We start from the raw sequence: 25,193 nt of genomic DNA, 5'->3' as shown, positions 1-25,193 counted from the left end.
ACATGGCAAGACAGGGGGAGGGAGCAGAGTGATCCCTAAAGCCACCTCCAAAGAGAATGACAGGTAAGGACAAGTGTTTTATTGTCCCATGCACACTACAATAGGCCTACTACAGTCACTAAACAACATTTCTTTTTATGGTACATTAATATGGTAAATACATGTGAACTTGAAGTAATCCTTATGGTTGCACCATGATTTTCAGATCTTCTTCTAGGCCAGGGATCTGGTCTGTTCAGTTATCCTATCCATACTCTTGTTTGTCGTAAATTAGTATTATTCATTATTTTTTGTTGACAAAATGTATTAGCCCCTGCTCTAAAAAAAAGCCAGCTCCACCATAGCCCCCCCAGTCATTCTCTGGAGCCTCCGCTGACCCTGGATAATGACAAGCTCGTCCAGGCTGTCTACTCTACCCCATCAATATCTGTGTATTAGAAATGCACCTAATGTATATGGAAATTCTGAGACGATACCTCAGTTTACACGTTTTTTTTAAGTGAAATATCCCTTTAAAGGAGTAGTTCACCCCCATTTATGACCCCCCAAAAATTGATTATAGTAAATTTACCCCCTTCTGAATGTGGACCCAATTCACCCAAATGCATGGGCCTGGATGGGGACCCAAAACATTTGGGTGAGAATCAATGGGGGTAAATTTACTTGACCCTTGACCCTAAATGTACCCCCATTGATTCTGACCCGAATGCATTTGGGTCCCCATCCAGGGCCTTTGCGTGGGTCCCCATCCAGAATCAATGGGGTTAAATTTACTATATATTATATAAAAATAATATTGAACACAAGTCTCCATGGCATGACTAATCAATAGGAAAACAAATAAAAACATTTTAGGGGTGAACTACTCCTTTAAGAGGAGAGCGCACAGCGCCAACGAGCCAGGAACCCTAGGAACCAATGTTTACGGACAATGTTCCCAGTCGATGAGTTAAGTTGAACGGACACATCTAGATGTGCATCCAGCAATTTGGTCCAACTGTGTGATAACGGTTATCTGTGAGTACGAAGTGTTTTTCTCTTGACTCATTTTGTTGTCTTGCATTTGTTGCCATATGCGGTTTCGCTAATTTGACAAATATTTGATGCAGTTCAAATGGACAGTCTGATGTAACTAGGTCACGTCGATTAGCTCTTTAAGCTCACCATGCTTACACTGTTTGTGTTTCCAGCCGTTAAGATAGACTGAAATGAATGACTGACGTTGTATTCATTCCATGCAATGTTGCATGTGATATTCAAGTCCACATACATGAATATAGAACAGTGACTCTCGAACCTTTTCATGTCAAGGACCCCCAAATTGACACTTATTAACCCGCGGACCCCCAATTGAAAAGATAAGCCAGGGACCTCCGTAGGAGAAGATTCTTACGACCATTTTAATTTCAAGGAACCCCAGTTTGACATGCATTAGGCTGCGGACCCCCATTTAATGGTATTTCTATCTCAAGAGACACCCATTTAGTCCTATATTGTAAAATTAATGTTAATTCAACTCTGAGAGTGTGCGGGTCCATTTGGTTCCATTTGTACACTTTCCGAGTTACAAACCCATACGGATCCATTTGGTACCTAACTATCATTTAGCTGGGGACCCCCTGGAAATCCCTCAAGGACCACTTTGAGAACCAATGGCATACAGTGAAGAATGCGCATGCATGGGTCTCTTTGAAAGGAAGTAAAGGGGGAGATTAAAGAATCATTTTTATGGCAGAACTTTCACAAAGATTAAAAATGCTCGTCATTAGTTTCAGCAAATATGTTGGGTCCCCTCTGTGGTCAGCACTAGTATCAGCTGAGTGAAGCTGAAAACGGAAACTGCCCCGTAATAAGGGACTTAAGCTGTGTACACACTACAGATATATAGTTGAACGTTTAGCTTGGTAATTCAATGTAATCTCAATGGAAACCAGCTTTAAAGCTTTCAAAGCTTTGTCCTGAGCGTCTCCTCTATCTTTAAAGCTGGTTTCCATTGAGATTACATTGAATTACCAAGCAAAACGTTCAACTATATATCTGTAGTGTGAATGAGGCATTAGGGATGAAATGGGTCCAAATACTTTATTAGTTTACTCAGGATCAGTAGTTTTATCTTGACCATTGCATTTTGCAGAGAGTGAGGAGACAAATGTGAGACATGACAGGTCCTCGTGCTCATTAGGAGCATGTCATTGGTCTGTGCACCAACTGGCTAAGCTACAGGCTCCCCCACCCGTCACCCCACAGCCACAATTTATTTAACCATTTATGTAAAACATTTTTTGTCTTTTCTACAGGATACATATTGAGTGAACACACCGATAAGCTGCAGAGTGAACACAGATAAACATCCAACCATGGCTTCGCTGGTATGTCTGGGGTGTGGATTTACTACTTGGTGCCATGTTGTCCATCAAAAAAATCTTTCACATCAAGATGTAATGATCATTAGCAATAACCCAGCACCTATCTCCCATACTCCCTCCCCAGTCAGAGCTTGAATGAATGTAGAATTATGTGCAGGATGTAATTTGCATACAGATGTGTGGGACTTAATTTAATTGACTACATTTTATTTTAAAAGAAAAATCCTCTCACTTACGCCTGTGTGTGTGTGCCCTGTGTCATTGTTGGCAGCCGTGCCTAAGGTTGCCTCCCCCTGCTCTATATCGTCAACCTACCATATATTTGCAGCTATACTCATATATTATACTTATACCTGGCTAACTATTATGGCTAACAAAGCTTCACTTGGTTATTATCAACGGGTGAATTGAGGTTCATTAACACATTGAACCCTCCAACGGGCCTTCTATGTCAGACACAATCACAATCAAAAGGAACATGTATTGGGGAAGCTTAACAGTATACAAGAGTGACCACATTTAAAAGAGTATGAGCATGATCACTTTTGAAAGTGGGCAAAAGAGCATAATTACTTTTGAAAGGGGACAAAATAGTATGATCACTTTTGAAAGAGGACAGTACTCTACAGTGTCTCTAAAACTGCTGATAAGAGTTCTTTGAACACATTTTCTAATGACTTGTCTTCTGGATTGGGTGTTGTCTTACAGGGGAGTGGCAGTTCTTCTGCTACTGAATACACAGTACGAGTCCCCAAGTGAGTAACAATGACCTGTCCTCCTGCTGGCTACCCAGAGTCTGGGCCCAGTGTCCTGTCCAATGCCTCACTTTTGTGCTAGTGCTGTTATTTGTTGTGTGTGGCTGTGTATGTCATGTCATGATCATTGAGTGAAGCCCGGCCTTTATTGGCTTACAATTGATAATGAGGGACCCAGTATTAATTATATTTATTAGTTATTGGCGTCTCCATTTTGGGCAGATTTTCTAAAATTCAAAAAATATATATTTTTTAGTGCTGTCCAACGATTAAAATTTTTAATCGCTATTAATCGCATGATTTCTGTAGTTAATCGCGCGATTAATCGCATAATAAAAAAATATTTTTTATTGGCTCAAACTTGCATAATATGTTGTATATTTGGTGCAGGATGCATCCAAATAAATGTTTTTTTTTTTGAGCGGTGGTTACACCGTCTCCTATACGTGGCCGTGTGTGTATGCGTGCGTGTGTGTCTGTCTGTATGTAGCCTGCAGGCCTGCAGTACCTTTTATGACCACACATGTTAAGGGAGGGGCGCTGTTGTTCAGGCCAGGCTAGACCAGGCACACACACACACACACACACACACACACACACACACGCGCACACACACACACACACACACAGGGGGGAAGGGGGGGGGGGGGGGGTAAACCACCGCTCAGTTCACACGGGTGTGATTTTTATAATTATACTATACTTTTATTATGTATCCAATACATTATAAACTCAATGTTATTTATTCCATTATATTATAAATTATAACCCCTCTGCACTACATCATTTAAGGCAGTGGTGGTTTTCAACCAGTGGTCCTTGAGGGGGTTCCAGCTAAACAGTGGTGTAAAGTAACTAAGTACATTTACTTAAGTACAATTATTAGGTATTTGTACTTTACTTGAGTATTTCCAATTTTCCAATACTTTTACTCCACTACATCTCAGATCGAAATATTGCACTTTTACTCCACTACATTTATTTGAAAACTTTAGTTACTAGTTACTTTTCAACACTTTCATACTTTTACTCAAGTACATTTTGAATTCTGGGCTTTTATAATTGAAACAGAGTATCTCTACATTGTAGTATTGGTTTTACTCAAGTAAAATATGTGAGTACTTTTTCCACCACTGCAGCTAAATGATGGAGAGCTGGTAAACCAAATGGACCCTTATAGATCTTTAACTCTTATTTTGGGGGTCTGGGAGAATAAATCTAATCAAATGGTGGTCTGTGGCTCAAATGCTGACTAAATAACTAACACACACACACACACACACACACACACACACACACACACACACACACACATTTCGTTCCTACAGTGTTCAGCTGGGGGCTGCCGCTAACATACAGTAGCCTACTACAGACAGTAGTCCTGGCTATCTGGAGGCTAACTGTTAGCGAACTTGCTAACTGCAGGGGAAGGTTGGTTGCATCCTAAAGGCACCTGTAGATGAGTAATTCCACTGTGTTTTTCATCATTCATTCAACCCAGCTTCCAGACAAACACACACACTCATGGTCTCACACACAGTGAGCTTGAGCTCCTTTCCTGACTTTGAGCTGGCTAATGTTGACAAATGACAGATGCAGAGCGCATAGGGAGCACTACGGAAGCCTCAAAGGTTACAAAAAAAAGGCAAACGCGTTAATTGCGTTAAAAACTTTAACGCCGTTAATAGGCTAGTGCGTTAACTCGTTAATAACGCGTTATTTTGGACACCATTAATATTTTTCAATGTAAGTGCATTTGTTGGGGTTAATATTTGTTTAACCTTGTTCATGACAACTCTCTATGTTCCATGTCAGACTGACCCACGGATCTGATAAACATGAGCAGGCCTGCATGGGGACATGCATTCTTGCACGATGAGTCGGGGAACGGGAAACTTGAACTGACTCTGGGTCGAGCTGACAATTAGCAGGAACATAGTACTTTGCTGAACATTCATGTCTATTGTGCAGTGATAGCTGACTTGATGTTTTGACCCAGTCATGTTTGGAATCACAAAGTAATAATATTGTACAGTTACTATGACGGAGAGGAGGAGCTTGACACTATATATTGACTGTAATATCAATGTATGATTTTTAGCTTGCATAGATTAGGCCTAACACAGTGTAGGCCTACCAATGCTTCGCATGGCTCTTCAATACAGAACTTTGATTGATCATCGACTTGAAGTCTGTCTGTCTTGTGTGGTATTATTGCATTCCACAATACATTGACTGAACTTGTAGGTGTCGTCTTATAACAAAGTATATAAGTGTCCGTTAAAACGGGTTAGTACAAGTGGTTTGTGTGTGTGTGTGTGTGTGTGTGTGTGTGTGTGTGTGTGTGTGTGTGTGTGTGTGTGTGTGTGTGTGTGTGTGTGTGTGTGTGTGTGTGTGTGTGTGTGTGTGTGTGTGTGTGTGTGTGTGTGTGTGTGTGTGTGTGTGTGTGTGTGTGTGTGTTCTGCATATGAATTGGGGGGGTGAATGAATGTGTGTTTCTTTGCACGTACACCCATACATCTTTCTGCCTGTCTTCCCTACAGGAATACCTCTAAGAAGTACAGCATCATGGCATTCAATGCGGGCGACAAAGTCAACTGTTCCAGCTGGACACAGGTGAACTCGCTCATGGATGTCTGCTCCATCTTACGGTCGGACTACACCAAGAAATGTGCACATACGCTCGTACTGTCCGTGAAGACGCTCGCGTGTGCGTAAACGCTCCAGGCTACACCAAGGAGGGAGTATATGTGAGGAAGACCAGATAGTCTGTGTACAAAACGCATACGCCTACTTAAAAAATAGAACCGATCCTATTTTTAGGGAATGCGTATCCGTGGTTCGCGCTATCCGTACGCCTGGTGTAGCCGGCTGAATTGATATACATTGGATCTATCCAAAACGCGCATACGCGCGCGCGCCCCGCATACGCACTGACGCGCGCGAAACGGCTTGGTGTAGTCCGGCCGTTAACCACATTAACCCTGGCGTCCCGACTCCCTAGTTTAGGCATGTCATAGGCGAAGATGAAGTAATACAAATGTTTGGATAGACCGGGCATTTAATTATAAGTGGGTAACAGAATGTAAGTCGTTGCATCAGCCATGGTGTGCATTTGTTTCCCCCCATATTGAAGATCATAAAGTGATCTTGGTTATCTTAAGATACATTTTTGGCATTTCTTTATTTATTTCCGAGACGAAGGAGAGACGTGCGAAGACAAGGGTTGCCAGCTATTTTCACTGCTTCTTAATCTTTTTTTTCTTCTTCTTTTTTTTCTTTTTTTTCACGAAATGTATTAGATTTGTTTGTTAGCTTTAAAATGTATAAAACTATTTTAAAATGAATTTCAAAATCTATATATTTGGAAACGCATATATATTTTTAAATGTAGGAAAAGAAAATGGCACCGAGTGCCACGCTGCGAGCTCGTAGATCTGCTGTTTTTGAAAAGTTGTGAAAATGCATGTTGTGCTGACCTATGCCTATCCCTCTCCGTCCTGCGCCAGGCTCGCATGGAGCGAGACATGAGTGCTCGGCGGATGTACGGCGAGGAGGAGAGCACCGACGGCGCGGCCGGCAGTGAGTTCGGCAAGAAGCAGCGGGAGGAGGCGCGGCGGAAGAAGTATGGCGTGGTGAAGCGCGAGTTCAAGGTGGATGACCAGCCCTGGATCCTCAAGGTCAACGGGAAGGCCGGCAAGAAGTAAGGAGAGCTCGGAAACCACTTCACTTTCACTTTGTTCTCTCGTTTGCATACGAGCTCTACTACTGTATAGGCCTTCCCCCTTAGAATAGCTGATTAATCCAATGGATCGGTTTTAGTTGACCGATGTGAATAAGATGATTAAATCTTTTCCATGGTGAGTTTTCCTGGAAGCACATTTTCTGTGTTAATTCATGTAGAAAAGTTTAAACAAATTCAGTGATTACATAAAATGTATTGCAGTCAAAATGCTTTAAAAACACTTTTGTAAATAAGGCTCAGGGTTAACCTCTTACACCGCTGGTCTTGTTGAAAGGTTAAGCTGTTCTCCATGAAATTCATGTTTAAACTGTTCTCCATGAAATGCATGTTTAAACTGTTCTCCATGAAATGCATGTTTAAACTGTTCTCCATGGACCACAGAACGATGTGTGCGTGTGGCAGGGTACACTACAATATTTGCAATGTCTAGGTGATAGAAGGATCAGTGGAAAGTAGTGGAAGGTGGAACTCTCCAGTAAATGAATATTAATGTATGTGTTTCAGATTCAAAGGACAAAAGAAGGGCGGTGTGACGGAGAACGCCTCCTACTACATATTCACTCAGTGTCCCGACGGGGCCTTCGAGGCCTTCCCCGTCCACGGCTGGTACAACTTCATACCGCAGACCAAACACCGCACACTCACGGCCGAGGAGGCAGAGGAGGAGTGGGGAAGGTGAGCAAACTATGCGTGAGAGTTGGCACTTTCAAGGAGGGTTGGCAATGTTTGCATAATTTGGCAGAGGGTTTAAACGTTCAGCCACCTGACCTCTCTTCTTACTTAAACTGCCTTGGGTTACAACATCTAAAAACTAACCACGGCACGCTGTGGCACGCTTTGAGGTGCCGGCTACACGTAGCTGGATATTTCTGAAGCTAGCTTTTTTTGTGCGGTTGAGGCTTACAGCCATACGAAGCTGGATATTTTGGCCGCAAAGCTGGATATTTTTTAAACCGGATAAATAAGTGGAGACATTGAAAAATATCCGATTCACTGGATCCGTGTAGACTTGGAACCCGGATATCTCTGAAGACTTTACTGTGTGTGTGCTTGTCCCCCTAGTGGAGGTCTAGGGACTCAGATTATTTTAGACCTAGATATCTTTGTCGTGTGGACCTAGATTAGAGCAGTGATGGCTGAGTGGTTAGTGTCCATACCTAGGACTCCGGAGACCCCAGAGGTCGCAGGTACGATTCCCCGCTCCAGCTATCACTGCTCCCCCCCCCGCGCTCCTTGTGGGCTGCACTGGGTTCAGCTGGGTTAAGTTGAAAAAAAGCAGCTGGGTTGGGCTGGGATATCTGAATTTCCCTCGCGGGAGGAGTAGGTAACTATCTTATCTATCTATCTTAGATATTTTTCTATGTGGATATCTGAAAAAACTGGATATATGAAATATCCAGCTCTGTGTAGCCTAGGCCTGAGCTTGTATCGCGGCTGTTTTGTTCGATTGTTCCCCCTAGAATCGGCATGCTGGGGTTGGTTAAGGAGCAGTAGGTAATGTAGGAAAAACATATGCAGAAGGTTGAGACGTTCATGGTGTATGCTGTAGGGAATGTAGGTAAAACAAGCAGAGGGTTAGGAGTGGGAAAGGGACAGAGGAGTTGGGAAGCAGAGATTGAATATATATACATTTTCATGCAGTTACTTTTCTCTTATGGGGAGATGTGTGCATGTTAGTATTTATGTGCGTGTGAGAGAGTGCATACTCTTGTGGGTGGGTGGAAGGGGGCGTTGGATGTGAAATGTTTGTTTCACACAAGCGTCTGTCACTTTAGGTTTTAACCACTTGTACCATTATTTTATACTTTAGCTATTCAAAAATAGCAGATATGCAAGCTTATAGCGTGGCACCGAAGTAGATCTATTTTAGATAAATCATGAACATGTGCAAATCTTTGAATATATATATATATATTTTTTTTTTGGCAACGTTCTGCCCCAGAATATGGGTGTCAGGCAGGGGTTCAAGTGCTTGATAAAAGTGTAATTTCAAGATTATTAGGCATATTTTTATTATCGCGATAATATTGTAAATCGCGATTGGATTATTCTGGTCACAATTATCGTGACGTGACATTTTGGTATCGCCCCCATCCCGAACACACTGCGTTTGTCAACAGGAGGAACAAGGTGGTGAACCACTTCAGCATCATGCTGCAGCGCCGCCTGCGGGAGACAGACCGCGGCGACGACGACGACGACGAGGGTGAGAAGGGCGGCAAGAAGAAGAAGAAGAAGAAGGGCGGCAGAGGAGGAGACCTGCGCATCACCGACCTGGAGGAGGATCTGGAGATGAGCAGCGACGACAGCGACAGCAGCATGGGAGACGGTGAGGAGGGTCTTATTGTCACTATGGGTCCAGGGATGGGACGATATCAACATTTTTAAATAGTTTTATTGAGGGTATCTTGCAGGTTACAGTAGTCAAAGGATAATGAATCAGTTTACCCTTTTGGATATGAAGAAAAAAGACAAACAAACACTTAAGACAAAAACAGACAAGGAAAAGAGAAACTGAAACCCACCCACCCCAAAGGAAACCCCTGTGTTGGGGAGGAATAATGAAAAGTGAAGAGGAGGAGAGGGAATTAAGGTGGTTTGGCAGGTGTATCAAGGTGTCTTTCTTCTCTCTGAAGCTTAGGCCAGATTCTTCTCTAATTCTCATTGATTCTCACTGAAAGACCCTAAAATAATTGTAACTCATTATTTGAATTTCCTATTGTTTGGTGGGTGGGTCCATATTTACACTAAGAGTTACACGAACATATTTATTGTGTAGGTATTCCCACATCGCTCTGCCTTTCTAATTTAACATTCTCTTTCTTGCTGTCCCCATCTTTTCTTCCTTCCTTCTTCCCCATCCTCACTGTCATTTTTCTCTCTCTCTCTCTCTTTCTCTCTTACTTCTTGCCATTTGCATCTCCCTTCACATTGTTCACCTTCTCCTCCTCAACCTCCCATATATCCATCCGTCTGTCCGTACCAACCTACCCTGGGCCAGATGGGGAGGGCAAGTCCAAGGTGAAGAAAGAGAAGGAGGCGAAGGGAAAGGCCGGGAAGAAGAAGAAAAAGAGGAAGGGAAGCGACAACGAGGCCATGGAAGACAGCGACGATGGAGACTATGAGGGCCTGGAGGTCGACTACATGTCAGATGAGAGCAGGTCAGAACACACACACAACCACACACACACACACACACACACACACAACCACACACACACACACAACCCCACACACACACACACACACACACACACACTTACCTCCCCATGTCTTTGTGGGGATATTACAACCTTAATAATGTATCTTTTTTACTTAACCTGCTGGCCCAAACTAACCTTTACTCTAAGATTAATTCTAACCGTGACCACAAAAAACTATTTAACTCTGAGCCTAACCCTAACTTGAATCTTGTCATATTTCTAAAGATCTTGACCACGAAATGACCAATTTGGGGACCAAAAAAGGAGGTTGACTTTTACTGGTTATAATCTACACATGGGGTCTTTTGACCCCTAAAAAGATAGTAACAACACACCCACCCACACACACACTCTCACTCTGTATGGACCTTTCTTTTTATTTTTTAATACACGTATATCAGGATAAATGCACACACAGCCATCTATCTGTCTTTGTTCTGCCCAAATACAGTTCAGAGGAGGAGCCAGAGAAAGGGCCTAACAAACCTAACAAAGGAGAGGACAACCACCCTAAAGGTCAGAACATGTTTCCTCATACCTGCACAATAGAGATGCGACGTTCGCGAACAAATCAAATCTTTTGAACTGCTCTTTGAAGTGAACGATGGGATCCGGTTCGCGGAGTAGGGAGCCGTTCATTTGGCTTGCGGCGATGCGTGGTGCGGCGCAGCGATGTGCAGCTATCTAGGAAGCAATTTAAGACACTACAGTTTGATTTGATCATAGCTTAGTCAATTATTAAGCGATTTCTATAATTAAAATGTCTCCATATTGCTTGGGAAGTCCGAAATACAAAATTGTGATCTCAACTGTCAGCTGAGGAATGTGGTGCCATCTTGTGGATTCATGTTTCAACGAATGCTTCTTAAAAACATATAAATATGCAATGAGCCAAAAGAGCCAAATGAGCCAGTCTTTTGAACGGCTCTTTTAAGTGAGCCAGATCCATGGCTCTGGCTCACTTCAAAGAGCCATAAATTGCATCTCTACGTTTGTGTCTGTGTCTACAACTAGGGTTGGAGGCATCGGCTTCCTCAATTGGCTGACCCAACCCAATGCCTGCTATCTATATTATCTATATTTCGTTGTTGTCGGTTAGAAACCTTGTATGTCCAAAACCGTTCGTTTTGCATTTATCATTTTAAAAGTGATTGAAACTAGTGAAAACAGCCGATCTACACGATTAGCTACTTGTAGATCAGCTGGTTTCACTACTTCTGTGTGACAGCCTTGTGTGATGAAGCAGGGCTTTACTTTGCCAAAAAACATACAAATCTGAAACCGCATACTCTTAACAAGAGACGCAGCGAGTACTCCGACAGTGGGTCCAACAACGGGAATTGCATAAACGCGAATAGGCCTATATGCTATTCTGTCAGCCTGACATTGGCTGTATTTGATTGATGAAAATGCTGCTGCTTAACATACTACCTTATGAACCCACACTCCATCTACAGGAATTGATGAGGCCTCCGAGAGCGAAGAAGAGAGTGAGGAGGAGAAGCAGAACGAAGAGGAGGGCAAAGAGGACGAGGAGGAAGAGGAGGGGGGGAAGAAGACTCCAGTCCAAGGGGAGAAAAAAAAGAAGAAAGGTACTGATAAAGGTACAGATAATCTGGACAAAATATTTTGTGAGGTGTGCGCGTTGTGTAAACGATGCAACGTTTTATTGCCGTGCTGCCATTCCATTTTGTGAGAAGTCTTTTGCTTAAGTTACACTCTTTTCGAGTGATGCTGTCGCACACTGACTCATCTACAAGCTTGCTGATGTTGGCGTGTGACACTGCAGCACCAAAGTATAAATGTGGCTTGTTGCGTGTTGCCTTGCAGACAGTAGTGGAGAGTCTGACAGCTCAGATGACAGCGACATTGAAGGAGAGTCGGCTTCTGCTCTCTTTATGGTGGTAAGTGTAGGGATGGGGTTTGGGCTGTCAACCCTCAAAACTGTAAGTAGACCATTAACAATTTAATTGTGTTTTTGGCCTCGAAGATTGAAACATAAGAATAAACATTTACATTTCTATTTGCCTTTTAAGCTTCGTAATAAAATAAATGCACACAACAGATCTGACTAATAACTTGAAGAAGTTACTGGCATATTTGATATTGTTATGACAAGAATCTATAGTGGAAATAGCTGATCCAGCCAGTAGATCTGCAATTTCTGCTTTTTTTGAAAGATGTTTGAAAATGTATGAACATTTTTCAACATTGACGATTATACGAAATAATTGCGATTAGATGATTATGTAATCATTGTGACAGGCCTAGATGAGGTCGCTTATAGATAACCTTATCAACAGTATAAGGTTCTTAGTTTGAATTCCAGACTTTCACTTGTAACAGTGTATTTCTACATTGCAGTATTAATACTCTTTTTTAATGTGGGTGCTTTACTCCACCACTGTTCTTCTCTCCTCAGAAGAAGCGCACGCCTCCCAAGCGTGCGGGTGGGCGTGGCTCCGGGGGCAGCTCCAAGACGGGCAGTCGCCCCGGGACGCCGTCCATAGACTCCGCCTCCACATCCAGCACCCTGCGTGCCGCCGCCAGCAAGCTGGAGCAAGGTGCTCAGTGCTCACCGGTCTCCTCACTGTTCACCTCACTGTTTTTCTCACTCACTCACTCACTCTAAACCACTGCTTCTCAACCTTTTCAGGCTGCCATCCCCTCATATTTTAAATGGCCCCACCCTGACGAGCACTAAGAGTTGAGGCATAACATTTTGTGTAACACGGTTCTGTTGTGAAAATAGCAGATCTACATGCTCACAACGCCTCGCGTTGTGAGCATGTAGATCAGCTATTTTCACAATTTCTGCCTCTAATATTTGACAATTTGACCAATATTTAATTTGTCATTTTAGAGGTATTAACCCAAAGAGTTGTACATTACGTTATGGTTGAGAACCACTGCTCTAAACCACTGGTTCCCAAACGTTTTAGCTCTAGACCCAAAAGAGAAATTTGATGTCTCCCCAGGACCCAAATTAATGAAAATAGAAGATCTACAAGCTCCTAATGTGTTGCAGTGTGATGCGTTAGGAGTTTGTAGATTGTCTATTTTCACTACTTTAAACATTTGTATTTTAATTCATGGAATTTCTTATTATTTGTGATATTCTTCTGAAAAACATATATATATATATATATATATATATTTTTTTTTTATGTTTTGAAATAATCAAAATGTATAGGAAACAAAAAATCAGTCACGTTTTAAAGCTCGTCTGGTGAGACTTCCGAATCCTATTGAATCCAGTAGGATTCTGAAGTCTCGCAAGACGAGATTTCGAACGCGAGTGAACTGTTTTACGTCAGAATCTCAACAATAACATTACCATGGAGAAACTTCTGCATGTTGGCTCATTACTGTGTTTATAAACAGGAATTTAGGTGCAATGGAATAAGCAGATTTGCATAAGCCCCACTACTACTGCTGTGGTGGGTCGGCCAAAATGGACATCCTCTACCTGTTTTTTGGAGACAAATTAACAACAAAACAAGTTAAGAAAGCCATTTAGACCGGAATTCTCCTTTAAGGGACCCATAACAATGCGTCCCAGACAGTCAGACCCAGTGCTTGGGAATCAGTGCTGTAATCATTTACATGAGGACATCAGGGTTTTTATTTTTTTCCCCTCTGTCCTCCGTCCTCACCAGGTAAGAGACAGCCTCCGAGTGGCGCCCCTGACACGCCTGCCGCCAAGAGGCTGAAGATGGAGCCCAACAGCCAGAGTCCTGCTGCCTCTGGGTCTGGGAAGAGCACGCCGCAGCCCGCCTCTGGAAAGTCAACCCCCAGCACTACTAGGTAAACAATACAGCTTATGTTGTACCTTCTCGCTCGCTGTCTCGCGCTCTCTCCGTTTTACATGTCTTTGTTGGTTTGTCGTCGCCTCACTCCCCAAGCAAATGTATTCAAACAAAGCACACTGGCCCCCACGTCATTCTCTGTGAGCTCCTCCGGTCCTAGGAATAGTCGACATATTTATATTTAATCATTATATTTAATTACTTAAAAGTACTTCAAAAAAGCAGAAATAGTTGATCTACAAGCACTTTATGACGTGTTCGATCTGCTATTTCATTTGTTTATTTTTTATTTTTATTTTTAATATAGTTTTCATTATGGAAACGATTTTGACAACTATGCGAAAATAATCGCGATTAGACGATTATGTAATCATTGTGACAGGCCTAGCTTAGCATCTGTGTCATTTTAGATTTTTCATTGGCTATTAAAAAAATACCAGATTTACAAACTCACAAGCGCGGCTACTATTTCTTATTTTAATCTTGAAAGTGTGAGAACTACTGATTTCACAGGCATTTGTAGAATGGGCCTCAGGTCTTACAGGGTTATTAATTAGACTTCACAGACACTGTACAAGCAACTAAGTTAGTCCACATAACTGACAAATCAAATCAAATCAAATCAAATCAAATGTGTCCCCTTCCTACAGATTGAGACACAATTCATAGGTAATGAAAAGCCACAAAAGAGCTTAATACTTTGTACAATCATTTTTCCTCCCATATTAACACATGTTGAATGTTGAAGAACATTTTTATTCCAACAAATAGCCATTTTAGAGTCATTAAGTGGTTTAAAGTGGTTAAATTACAAAAACAGCTTTGTTAGTGTGTGTTTTCTGCCTGTCTTTCGTGGGTGGAGATTGACATTAAAATGCAGGGACAACATTTGCATAAGTGTTTTGTTTTGGGTGGTCATTGCTCCGGTATCACCCTTAAACACTGCCCATCAGTATCCATGGGCTTTTGTGTTTGTATACAACAGTATTCTTGAAGTGGCTGCTAGCAACAGAATGAACACACAACGTTTTAAGATATGAACAAATATGTTCTCCTCCTGGAATGCCTGGTGGTGCGATGGTAGTGTCTTGGTGAGCGTATAGCTTCGCTTTCATGGTTCATGTTGCGATGTGTTAAACGGTAACTGTGTACAATATTTTAATTGTGTTGCATCAAGTTTCTTTCGATTTGACGGCTGACTGAAAGGTGATAATGGGGGATTGAGTGATTTAGAGGAGTGGTTAGGGGTTGAATAAATCACTCATTGTTCACATCCAGTACCATGCTCAGGGGTGCTAGAAGTGCTAATTCTATATGGAACATTTCAATGAATGACGCGTCATGAAACATAACAATGCCCATTTTGTGTGTCACACTACTGACTGTACTGGGTCACAAATGTCTAAAGACAAAGTATGATGTTCATATTTGAGTCTCGAAAAATAAACAGAATCGGAGGATATTTTTGGGGCTAAGAAATGTGGCGTTGGTTGTTTTCATTGCCATACATGCCCTGGTGTGTCATAGTTTTGATTCACATATTAATTCGTGACACACGTTTTATGTAAGGCATATAGATTTTAGGGGGGAAAGAATCATGGCACCCCATCTCTAAATGTAGGAAAAAGAAAATTAGATTTTTACTCGGCCCGTGACCCGCAAATGTGTCCCGACCCGCTGTTTGGGAAACGGTGGCTGGCGTATATGGTCAACCTACACATCCCATCCCATTCCCCCTGTGAGCCCTTGCATCAATCCAACCGCAGTTCTCACATCCCATCCCATTCCCCCTGTGACCCCTTGCATCAATCCAACCGCAGTTCTCTGTGCGTTCTCACCAACCTCCTCCCTCTCCGCCCCGCACCCACCCCCACCCACAGTGACGTGCAGCTGACGGAGGAGGCGGTGCGGCGCTACCTGATCCGCAAGCCCATGACCACCAAGGACCTGCTGAAGAAGTTCCAGACCAAGCGCACAGGCCTGAGCAGCGAGCAGACGGTCAACGTGCTGGCGCAGATCCTCAAGCGCCTCAACCCCGAGCGCAAGAACGTCAACGACAAGATGCACTTCTACCTGACCGAGTAGACTGGGGATGGGGGGAGCATTGTAGCCGGGAGGGGGGTTTGAAGACGAGAGGCTGAGAGCCACACCCCAGCGAGGAGGAAAATAAAAACCACTTTCACCATTATTTTATGCTTTAACTATTGAAAAATAGCAGATATACAAGCTCACAGCGCTCTGCAAGCTTGTAGATCTGCTATTTTTGAAAGATTGTGTAAATGTGTGCAAGTCTTCTAAATCCTTCTAAATCAGTGGTTCTCAAACTTTCATGTCTGTGGCCAAATACATACATGTAATATTGGGGGGGTTCCCCAATATTACATGTATGTATTTGTCCACGGACCCCCATCTAAAAAAATGGTGTTCCAGGGACCCTCCCCAGAAGCAAATATTTGAGTTACAAACGTTTGTTTTGAAAAAGATATATTCAAAGATTTTCACAAAAGTTCACGATTTTTCAAAAATGGCAGATCTACAAGCTCGCAGCGCGGCACTCGGTGCCGCGCTGTGAGCTTGTATATCTGCTATTTTTCAATAGCTAAAGCATAAAATAATTCCAGGTTTTGATGGGTTAAAGAAAATGTTTTGGGAGGAAGGAACCAGTGTTTATTAGTCTTACACTCCTCACATAGACACTAGAAGAGGGTGTGTTTGTGTGTGTTTGACGCCGTTCTAACAGACTCTTCAGATGAGCAAAATTCCATTTCAATGGTAGATTTATTTTTGTTTTTTGTTTTATTATTCGATTATTTGACTAGTTTTCTAATAAAAAATGTAAATGTGTTACTTACTGGGTGATATCTGTGTTTCTTCATTAACCCAAGTGCCACACTATGTATGAGCTTGTAGATTTGCAATTTTTAAAGAAAAAAATATATATATATATATTAATTTTTAAAGTGAACATTTGTAACTCAAATCTTTACTTCTATACATAATATTTTGAGATGTCCGCCAAATAACTTTGGGGGTCCTTGATATGAAAAAGTTTGAGAATCACTGACATTATAGCAACAGAAATGTTTCAGAAAACTGTTAGAATTTAGAAGACATTTGTAGAATTGACCTCGGGTCTTAAAGGGTTAATTCAAGCCTTGTCTTTGCTCATACAACCACAGCATTTGTTAGTCATTGACATAGTCTACCATACAAGTTGGTTCAAATGTAAAGTTTATTCACAGAAAGAAGTCATGAATTGCAATTTAAAGTTATGTAAAAGCTTCACACCATATTCAGTTTCACAACTACATTTGTTTTAGCTGGACTGGATTATGTACAGTACATAATGTAACTAGTGACATTTCTTTCTAGCATACAGTGACACGATGGAACAAAATAAATTATAAAAAAAGAAAACATGTTACAAAATATTTTACAGAAATGTAAGAAAAGAATGCAGGTGTTTGTTATCCCATCCAAGTGTCTGGTGGCTCATGGTGGATGATGAGGTCTATGTGCGAGCAATGTCGTAGTTGGCCACAAACCAATCACACGTCTTTTTGACACCTGAAGGGGAAGAGTGGAAAACGGCTATTAACATTGAATCATCGCTGTGCATATTTAAATGTACATTAACATTTTATAGCCTAAATTAAAAGTTAGTCATTCACAGTTTCAGAATTACAATTTATCTGACTGCAAAGAATATCCTGAAATTATCCTGACACCAGCAGTGAAGATTGAAAATTCGGACCTTCTTTAAAAGGTGTGAAGGTGAAGTCGGGGAGGTAGCGTCTCAGCTTGGCATTGCTGGCTGTCTTCTTCAATTGACCATCAGACATGGTGGTGTCATACTGTATTGGGCCTTTGAAGTCCAGTGATTCTGCAATCGTATCCACAACATCTTTGATGGAGACCTCGTCCTCTTCCCCCACTGTGTGACCGAGAGGCATGAAGAAAGCATAGTTATATAGGGTACATGCATTGCACACAGTGACAGTCTCATGCACATGTGTGTAAAGTCAAGTCATTATGTTACATTTGTATAGCACATTTGAAGCATGTGCAAACTCAACACACTTCACAATAAAATACAATAGAAACCAATACTTGTATTGCACATATTCTTCCAAAATAGCCAGTCATTCATGAGTTTTTTGATCTAGCCAAATCCATCATAGATATTTCTCTTTTGATTGTGCAGATACTTGTGCACTGGACTGGTGATTGATTCACCACAATCAGCAGAAGTTTTTTACTTAACACGTTAAGAAAATAGTAAGGGAAATATAGTGCATATTGGCTATTTTGTTTTAGAACAAAAAAAAAGCGAGCTTGTCAAAAGTCATTCTGTCAAAAATGTCATGCGAGTGTGAACTTTTATTTGTCATTCAGTCCATGCAGGAATCAAACTAATTTGAAAAATGCATGCACTGTCGCAGCAACTCGCTGGATGACAATTTCAGAGTAGGTATGTTTGTGTGACAATATTTTTCTGTCTACAAAGGCCTTTACAGTAAATCTGCTACTCACCAGAGAGAATGATGGGGTCGACCTCATTATACTCCCGCAGTGCCCAGATGATTAGACGGCCCAGATCCTAAGGAAAACATATTCACACTAAACTGGTTAGGCTGCATATAATTATGTATGTACATATTTTATAATATTTGTGTATATTTATGCAAATATTGATGTTGCACTACTGTACCAGGGAATAAATGAACTGTCTTCTAGCCGTGCCAGAGCCCCACACATTAAGAGGAGTTCCTTCCTCTATGGGGGAGAAAACAGAGGAAAACATTGGGATTAGATTTAATCCTGTGACACCATCATTTCCATGGGGCAATGTTTACATTACTTTGTGATGGCAAGCAACCTAATTTGAGCTACTGCAAAGAAAAAAATCAAAGGACCCTTTCATTGAACCCCTGAGAAGAACCCCTGTTGTTGCCTGTTCGCTCCTTCCAAGCCCTCACAGACAGTATGGTTAGCATTGAGCGTTTTTGATGGGTGGGTGTAAGATGTACAGTACATACGTTTGGCGTTGTACGTCTTGTGCAGGAGTGCTGTAAGCACGTGTCCGTTTTCTATGTTGAAATTGTCATGAGGTCCGAACACGTTAGTTGGGATGATTGCTGTGTAGCGACGTCCATACTGCTGAAAGTACGCCCTGTGAACATATGCGTGCGCACAATCTCAAATGAGTCGGGAGAATTTGTCATTTTATGTACAATGTCTGTACAAATTTGCAGTAAATTGTTTAATATTACGTTTTGATTCAGCTTTCCAGACAGTTAATACGGTAATAAAAAATAACTTGTAACACACTTTATATTTGTCACACATCTCAAAGTGCTACGTGGGCATAAAAAGAGATAACATTTAAAAAAGGTTAAAATCAAAGCAATAGTCTATACATACGGTACAATAATAGATTTGAATACATTTCCAAGGTAACTTTATTACTAATAGAGCTGCCTTAACCATAGTCTAGCTATTTAGGCATGTCATTATTGGTGAAAATGTGCAAATTAAGAGTTATTGAAAATTGCAGATCTACAAGCTCCCAACAGGCAACGATGCTACACTACACGTGGTGCTACATCTTGTATTGTTTTAGAAAATAAATATGTATGTTTGAAAATTATTGAAAAGAGGCCTCAAGTGTTTATCCTTTCTCTAACTCCCTACTAAAGGAGGGGTGTATGGGTTACTGGCTCTATTTGCTGCTTTTCAAGCTGTTGCTTTTGAGATGAATGCATGTCAGATTAACCCTGTGTGTCCCCTCCACACCCTGTTTGTTCTGCGCAGCTTACCTGTTCTGGACATCAATCATTCTTTTAGCATGCGAGTAGCCATAGTTGGAGTTGTGGGGCGGCCCTTTGTGTATCTGCAAATGTTAGGGAGGAGAGTAGGTATTCAAGGAAAACAAGCTTTGTCCAAATAATGAACAGATCGTGTTTCTCTGTCATATAGCCGTACAAAAATGTTACAAAACCAGGATAATTGCTTCTGTAAGACCATATCGTCATTGTCGAGTGCAAACCTCGTATCTCCAAGTTTCTAATGTGTACTTTTTTTCGTAAAGTAAAGTCCTACTTCATCATACAAAATGTCGCACAAAAGTAGTGAAAATGGCAGATCTACAAGCACACAACGCCTTGCACTTAAATCATTTAAAAAAAAATGATTGCAAAATGAACGTTTTGGACATACATGGTTTCCACCCGACAACGACGATATACAGTAATTAAAGTCATTGCTAGGTCTCTCTAATATTAGCTATTAACTGTACTCACCATAGTCTCATCTATAGGGTAGGTTGTCTTGTCAGGGAAGATGCAACTGGAAAGGCAAGACACCACCTTGGTGACGCCCATTTCATGAGCTGTGTGTAGCACGTTGTCGTTTATCTTTAGATTATCTCTCTGTGAAGGCATTAGACTGTCACTCAAATGTCTTGTTGTATTTTATCTAAATTGAACATCATAAAAATAGAATGTGACTGTTGAGAAACTGCATTGTCTGTCTCACCAAAAAGTGCAGGTTCTCTCTCATGTGTAGGTACAGTCCTCCTACTTTGGCAGCCAGGTGGATGACGTGAGTCGGCCGGTACTTCTCAAACACAGCCCTGGTTTGCACAGGATCCCTGTAAACATTTCATACAGTCTTAGAACCACAGTTGGAACTCAGCATCTTTTAGAGCAGTGGTTCTCAACCTTTTAAGGCCGCGACCCCCAAGATAATCATATTTTAACTGGGGATCCCCCCCACCCACAAGCAGTAAGAGTTGTCTAGTTGAGGCTTTACATTTTGTATAACATGGCTGTGAAAATAGTAGATCTACATGCTCACAACGCCTCGGAACTATTTTCACAATTTCTGCCTCTAATATTTGACAATTTGGCCAATGTTTAATTTGTCATTTTAGAGGTATTAAAAAGTCCTTAAATTGTTACTTTAGAAATGTGCAGATACCCTCTAGACTTAAACTTTATGTTGTTTTCTTTTACAGTTGAATGAGAAAACAATGCTGCACTTTAAGTTAATCATCTGAGGACCCCCCAAAATAATTTGAGGACCCCCCTGGGTTCCCGACCCACATGTTGAGAACCACTGTTTTAGAGATCACACCCATATTGATCAGCAGCATCCCAAAACTTTAGAGAAGTGGTCAAACTCACGGACCCCCACATATTTGATAAAGACATGATGTTTTTACTTACACAAGATTGGCCTCCTTGGAAGAGATGAAGATCCACTCTTCTCCCTCCCGTCTCCCACCTTCCTCCTGCACCACATGCTTAATGGCGCTGCCCACCAGCCCAGACCCTCCAGTCACAAGGACACGCATCGCCCCTGAATTGCTCTCCAAATCCATCTTCTGTGATCTATCTGGTTTTAAATGAGGTGGCAGAATTGAGCAGAACATGTTAAATACATACACTAAATTAAAACAGCAATTAAACTGTGTTTATGTAACAGGCTAAATTATATAATGCTCAATCAACAGCATACACATTGAGCAGAAGAACTATTTGGATTCAACAAGAAAGGTTTAAAAGACATTCTAAGCTATTTTAGCCAGTTCCTGTTCCTTACCTGAGTGTCAGGACCAGGTGAGACAATTTCTTGTGAGGCAGTCCTGTATCTAGCACGTTAGAAAATGATGATTCTTTGTTCACCTAGGCTTCACTTTGGACTGATGAACAGGAGAGGGTTACCTGTGTGTTTAGGGATAGCTTTTGGTTCCCCCCTTTTGTACCCTTGTAGGTGGGGTCAAAGGGGGGCGGGGGGTTTCGCCTTGGGGGGAACCTGTTGGTTTCGCCTTGGGGGGAACCAGTTGATCTCGCCATGCCAACTGGTTCCCTGGGCAACTTCTCTGTGCAGCACTTAGTGACTTATAAATAAAGTAAATACAATTATGGGCAACTTTGATGATAGAGAGGGGCCCACTGTATTTCCACACTCACTCCAGGGGGCCACATATTGCATACTGTTGCTGTCGACAGAAACCGCCATATTTGAACGTAATTTATTTTGTAAATTAATGTCCCACTCCATCATTCTACTGTCAGCTAAAAATAGCCAGTCTACAAGCACAAAAGGTCTCGCAATGCGGCGTGTTTTTCCGCTTGAACTTTATTACAAATAAGTTGGACGTAAAAAAGAGAATACACTCTATATAGTGAATACTAGTCACTATAGTAAGAAGCCTCAGGGCAACATGCGAAGGGCGAGGTCGCGCCATGTCTTAGCCACTTGGCCAGTGATGTATATCGGACCAGTTACCCATATGGAGACCCCTGGTACCCATATACGGAGATCCATGTACTGTATGGAGATATGCTGTGAAAGCCCAAACATGCTTACTCAGTTATTCGTTATGTGAAAGTTCTATGATGTCTATGACATCAGACATCATAAATACAATACCTTTTATGCCCATACATCCCTGTCTATAGAACCAGCCACACAGATATGGGCTGTCTTGGCTATCTGTCTTGGCCATATGGATTCTGTTAGTGTGGTATGTGGCTGATGTGGCCTCCATATATGGGCATTCCCATATGAAGTCCTGTATGGGCTTAATATTTATCAGGTATCTCCATGTATTGGAATAAAAGGGATTCTGTTAGTGTGGTTCCCATTACATCACAGTGAAGTCAGAGTGTGATGTCAGAGCGCAAACCCATTCTGTTAAGAGTGGTTCCCCTGACATCACAGTGACGTCACAGTGATGTGTCAGGGGAACCACAGTGTCAGGCCTTATAGACAGAGATACGGACAAGCTGTGACCGTTCACATACTAAACTGCGACTTACGGTTGCAATCAAAAACTACTAATATGGACTGTTGCCTCCCCAAAAAGAAATTAAAATGCTTCCAGTCATAATCTGGGACACGGAAGCTCTAATCATGAGTAAAATATAAAGCGGATGTGAAGCCTCCTCCCCACTTCTGTTTCGTGTTTACAGTCACGCAAATGTATCAATCAAAAATCGTATATTGCTAGCTGCTTAGTAGAATTTCAAAAATATAATGTAAAGATATTTTAAAATATATGTTCGTGAACGGAAATGGCAGCTTCCTGAGGTGTAGTTCCAGACTGTATAGCATTTCGAGATTGCAGCGGTAGTAACAAATTCAACATAACAGCCAAATTATAAATGATCAAATTAATCCAATTCTTCAGAGCACCATTGTCCTACTGTCATAATACATGTAACTGATTCAACATAAAATAGTCTTGTTTGATATCATAATCATGAAAATGAAGTTAAAGCTCATTATTACCCTTTATAGTTTAGGAGGACAGACCTACGATGATCAGTCGCTATCTGCCTCTATCACTCAACTATAAAGACCCACTCTATGCCAGCTGAGTGTACATCCATGCGGTTCTGTCACAGCCCAGTGTGTCTATCAGCTGACACCTGTCCTGGAGAGTCTGATTCGCTCTTGTCCTATTTATACTTTTTATTCAGCCGTTGCTAAATCATTGTTTACTGGATTTCTCAATATCTGTTTTTCACTTTTAAATTTGGCGTTACCCAAATGAGTTCCTCAAATGTTGTTTGTCAAACTTTGTTTGTTCAGCCTAGTTCTTCCATCATCACTATACGGACCCACTCCATGATCTAGTGCAGGGGTCTTCAACAGGGGGTCCGGGACCCCTAGGGGGTCCTCAGCGTTACTACAGGAGGGCCACCAAATCTTTGTGTGATAGGATCATGTTTTTTACATTAACCATTTGAACCCTAGCATCCTTATTCTGAGTGGAACATTAGCCAAAAATAGCAGATCTACAAGCTTACAACGCCCGTGCTGCGATGCATTGTAAGCTTGTAAATCGGCTATTTTTGGCAAAGGGAAAGAAAAGCAGACCAAGTATTTCACGGTTCAAGTGGTTAAATGCCTGAAAATACACATTACTCCAACATGATGACAGTGCTGTCAAACAAGTCTAAGCTGTCTAAGAAATCTATGAATCTCTGTCAGTGTACAGTGTGCCCCTGTTAGGCCTGTTTTGTCCTTGATGTGACTGAGTGCTCGTTCCAACCTGCATCCTATAGCATCAACATCGTCATTTCGCACGTGGCTACGAATGACATCATGGTTATGGAATCCTTATGGATTCCATGGAATCCTTATAGCTTCCATCTGTGGCTTAATCATTTCTGCTTTGCTTTAGGATATGATTTCATTTTGATTAATTCTGGTGTATCTCTGTATATGAAAGATGGTGTGCACCTAAACAGCAAGGGAATCAAAATATTGTGGGGGAATTGTATTACATTCATTGCTTTTAATCCTTGATATGAAGCGACATGATCCAATCCATACTTAGTAACTATAGGGAGGTATGGTATATAGCCTACTAATTTATGTGGATCCTGCTAATATATGTGTCATATCTCTGATTCCCAAAATCTCCTGGTCTATTACATTCTTAATCCACATTCTGCCCTGTGATCGTTCCTGTTGTCATGGTTTTCAGATCAGCCTTTGAACCCTAGCTGCTTCTCTTAACCTTGGATACCTTGGACCCCTTATGACAAATCCCAGCCCAGGGCAGGTGATTATGAGGTCTCCATGTCTGCCTATTAGGCCTACTAAACGATGGTCAAAGAAAAGAAGAACAGGAAAGAGTATAGCACAGTCACAGGCTCATCCTTGCTTATATATACTGTATAAGCTTAACAACAACGAAGAATGAATCAAATCACTTTTCTGCATAATGCTGTATGTGTAAAGCTTGTATTGCTATCTTGGTGACAGGATCATCAATTGATCATGCTGAAGGATGAAACTAACTAAATGATATGTGTGTGTGCAACATCTGATGATGGAATGGAGGAGAAGAGATCTGTGATCTGATGCTTAAATACTGTATGTTTGATGGAAGTAGTTGTTTATTCTAATAGAAACGTGGAATTGATCATAACTGATTGTTTTATGTTCACAAATGACATCTGCATTTCAGTTTGGTTAAAACAATCTTTATAGTGATGATGGGAGAACTAGGCTGGACAAACAACATTTGGGTAATGCCAAATGTCTCCAATTTGAGAAACAAATTGAGGAAGAAAGTGAGAAACAGAAATGGAGAAATCCGGTGAACAATGATTTAGCAACGGCTGAATAAAAAGTATAAATAGACTGAGAGGACGAGAGCGAATCAGACTCTCCAGCACAGGTCTCAGCTGATAGACACATTGGGCTGTGGCAGGAAGGCATGGCGACTGGGAGGGCATGGGTGTACACTCAGCTGGCATAGAGTGGGTCTGTACTGTATAGTCAATGGAGCT

General features: G+C 41.6%; 2 protein-coding genes across 3 annotated transcripts; one reads left to right on the top strand and one right to left on the bottom strand.

Moving 5' to 3' along the window:
* Positions 1-963: 963 nt before the first annotated feature.
* On the top strand, positions 964-17,047 carry gtf2f1 (general transcription factor IIF, polypeptide 1). 2 transcript variants are annotated; one of them, XM_080724273.1, is made up of 14 exons: positions 964-1,017; positions 2,298-2,369; positions 3,075-3,121; positions 5,665-5,737; positions 6,631-6,824; positions 7,371-7,541; positions 8,987-9,195; positions 9,868-10,027; positions 10,521-10,585; positions 11,527-11,661; positions 11,900-11,973; positions 12,492-12,633; positions 13,729-13,876; positions 15,759-17,047. In XM_080724273.1, exons 2-14 carry the CDS (start codon positions 2,358-2,360, stop codon positions 15,961-15,963), a joined length of 1,635 nt encoding a protein of 544 aa, XP_080580399.1. In that variant the 5' UTR covers positions 964-1,017; positions 2,298-2,357; the 3' UTR covers positions 15,964-17,047. The 2 variants fall into 2 exon arrangements, with proteins under 2 accessions (XP_080580399.1, XP_080580398.1); XM_080724272.1 differs by having other exon boundaries at positions 11,527-11,673.
* A 342-nt stretch (positions 17,048-17,389) lies between these two features.
* LOC308283828 (GDP-L-fucose synthase-like) lies at positions 17,390-21,262 on the bottom strand (the record flags this gene model as incomplete). Its single annotated transcript, XM_080724328.1, has 9 exons — positions 17,390-17,445; positions 17,633-17,812; positions 18,412-18,478; positions 18,590-18,654; positions 18,918-19,051; positions 19,698-19,771; positions 20,181-20,309; positions 20,416-20,530; positions 21,108-21,262. The coding sequence occupies 9 exons, from the start codon at positions 21,260-21,262 to the stop codon at positions 17,390-17,392; spliced, it is 975 nt and encodes a 324-aa protein (XP_080580454.1).
* Between the last annotated feature and the right edge of the window lie 3,931 nt (positions 21,263-25,193).

The sequence above is a fragment of the Nannobrachium achirus genome, assembly GCF_963921795.1.
Source record: "Nannobrachium achirus genome assembly, chromosome: 4".
NCBI classification, from domain to species: Eukaryota; Metazoa; Chordata; class Actinopteri; order Myctophiformes; family Myctophidae; genus Nannobrachium; species Nannobrachium achirus.
The sequence above is the reverse complement of the archived record's forward strand: the minus strand, read 5'-3'. Positions and strand labels throughout refer to the sequence as shown.

Bases quoted from the DNA above. Each gene is read 5' to 3' on its own strand.
- gtf2f1 (XM_080724272.1), top strand. The intron at 6,825-7,370 runs GTAAGGAGAGCT...TATGTGTTTCAG, and splicing joins AACGGGAAGGCCGGCAAGAA to ATTCAAAGGACAAAAGAAGG. The intron at 7,542-8,986 runs GTGAGCAAACTA...GTTTGTCAACAG, and splicing joins GCAGAGGAGGAGTGGGGAAG to GAGGAACAAGGTGGTGAACC.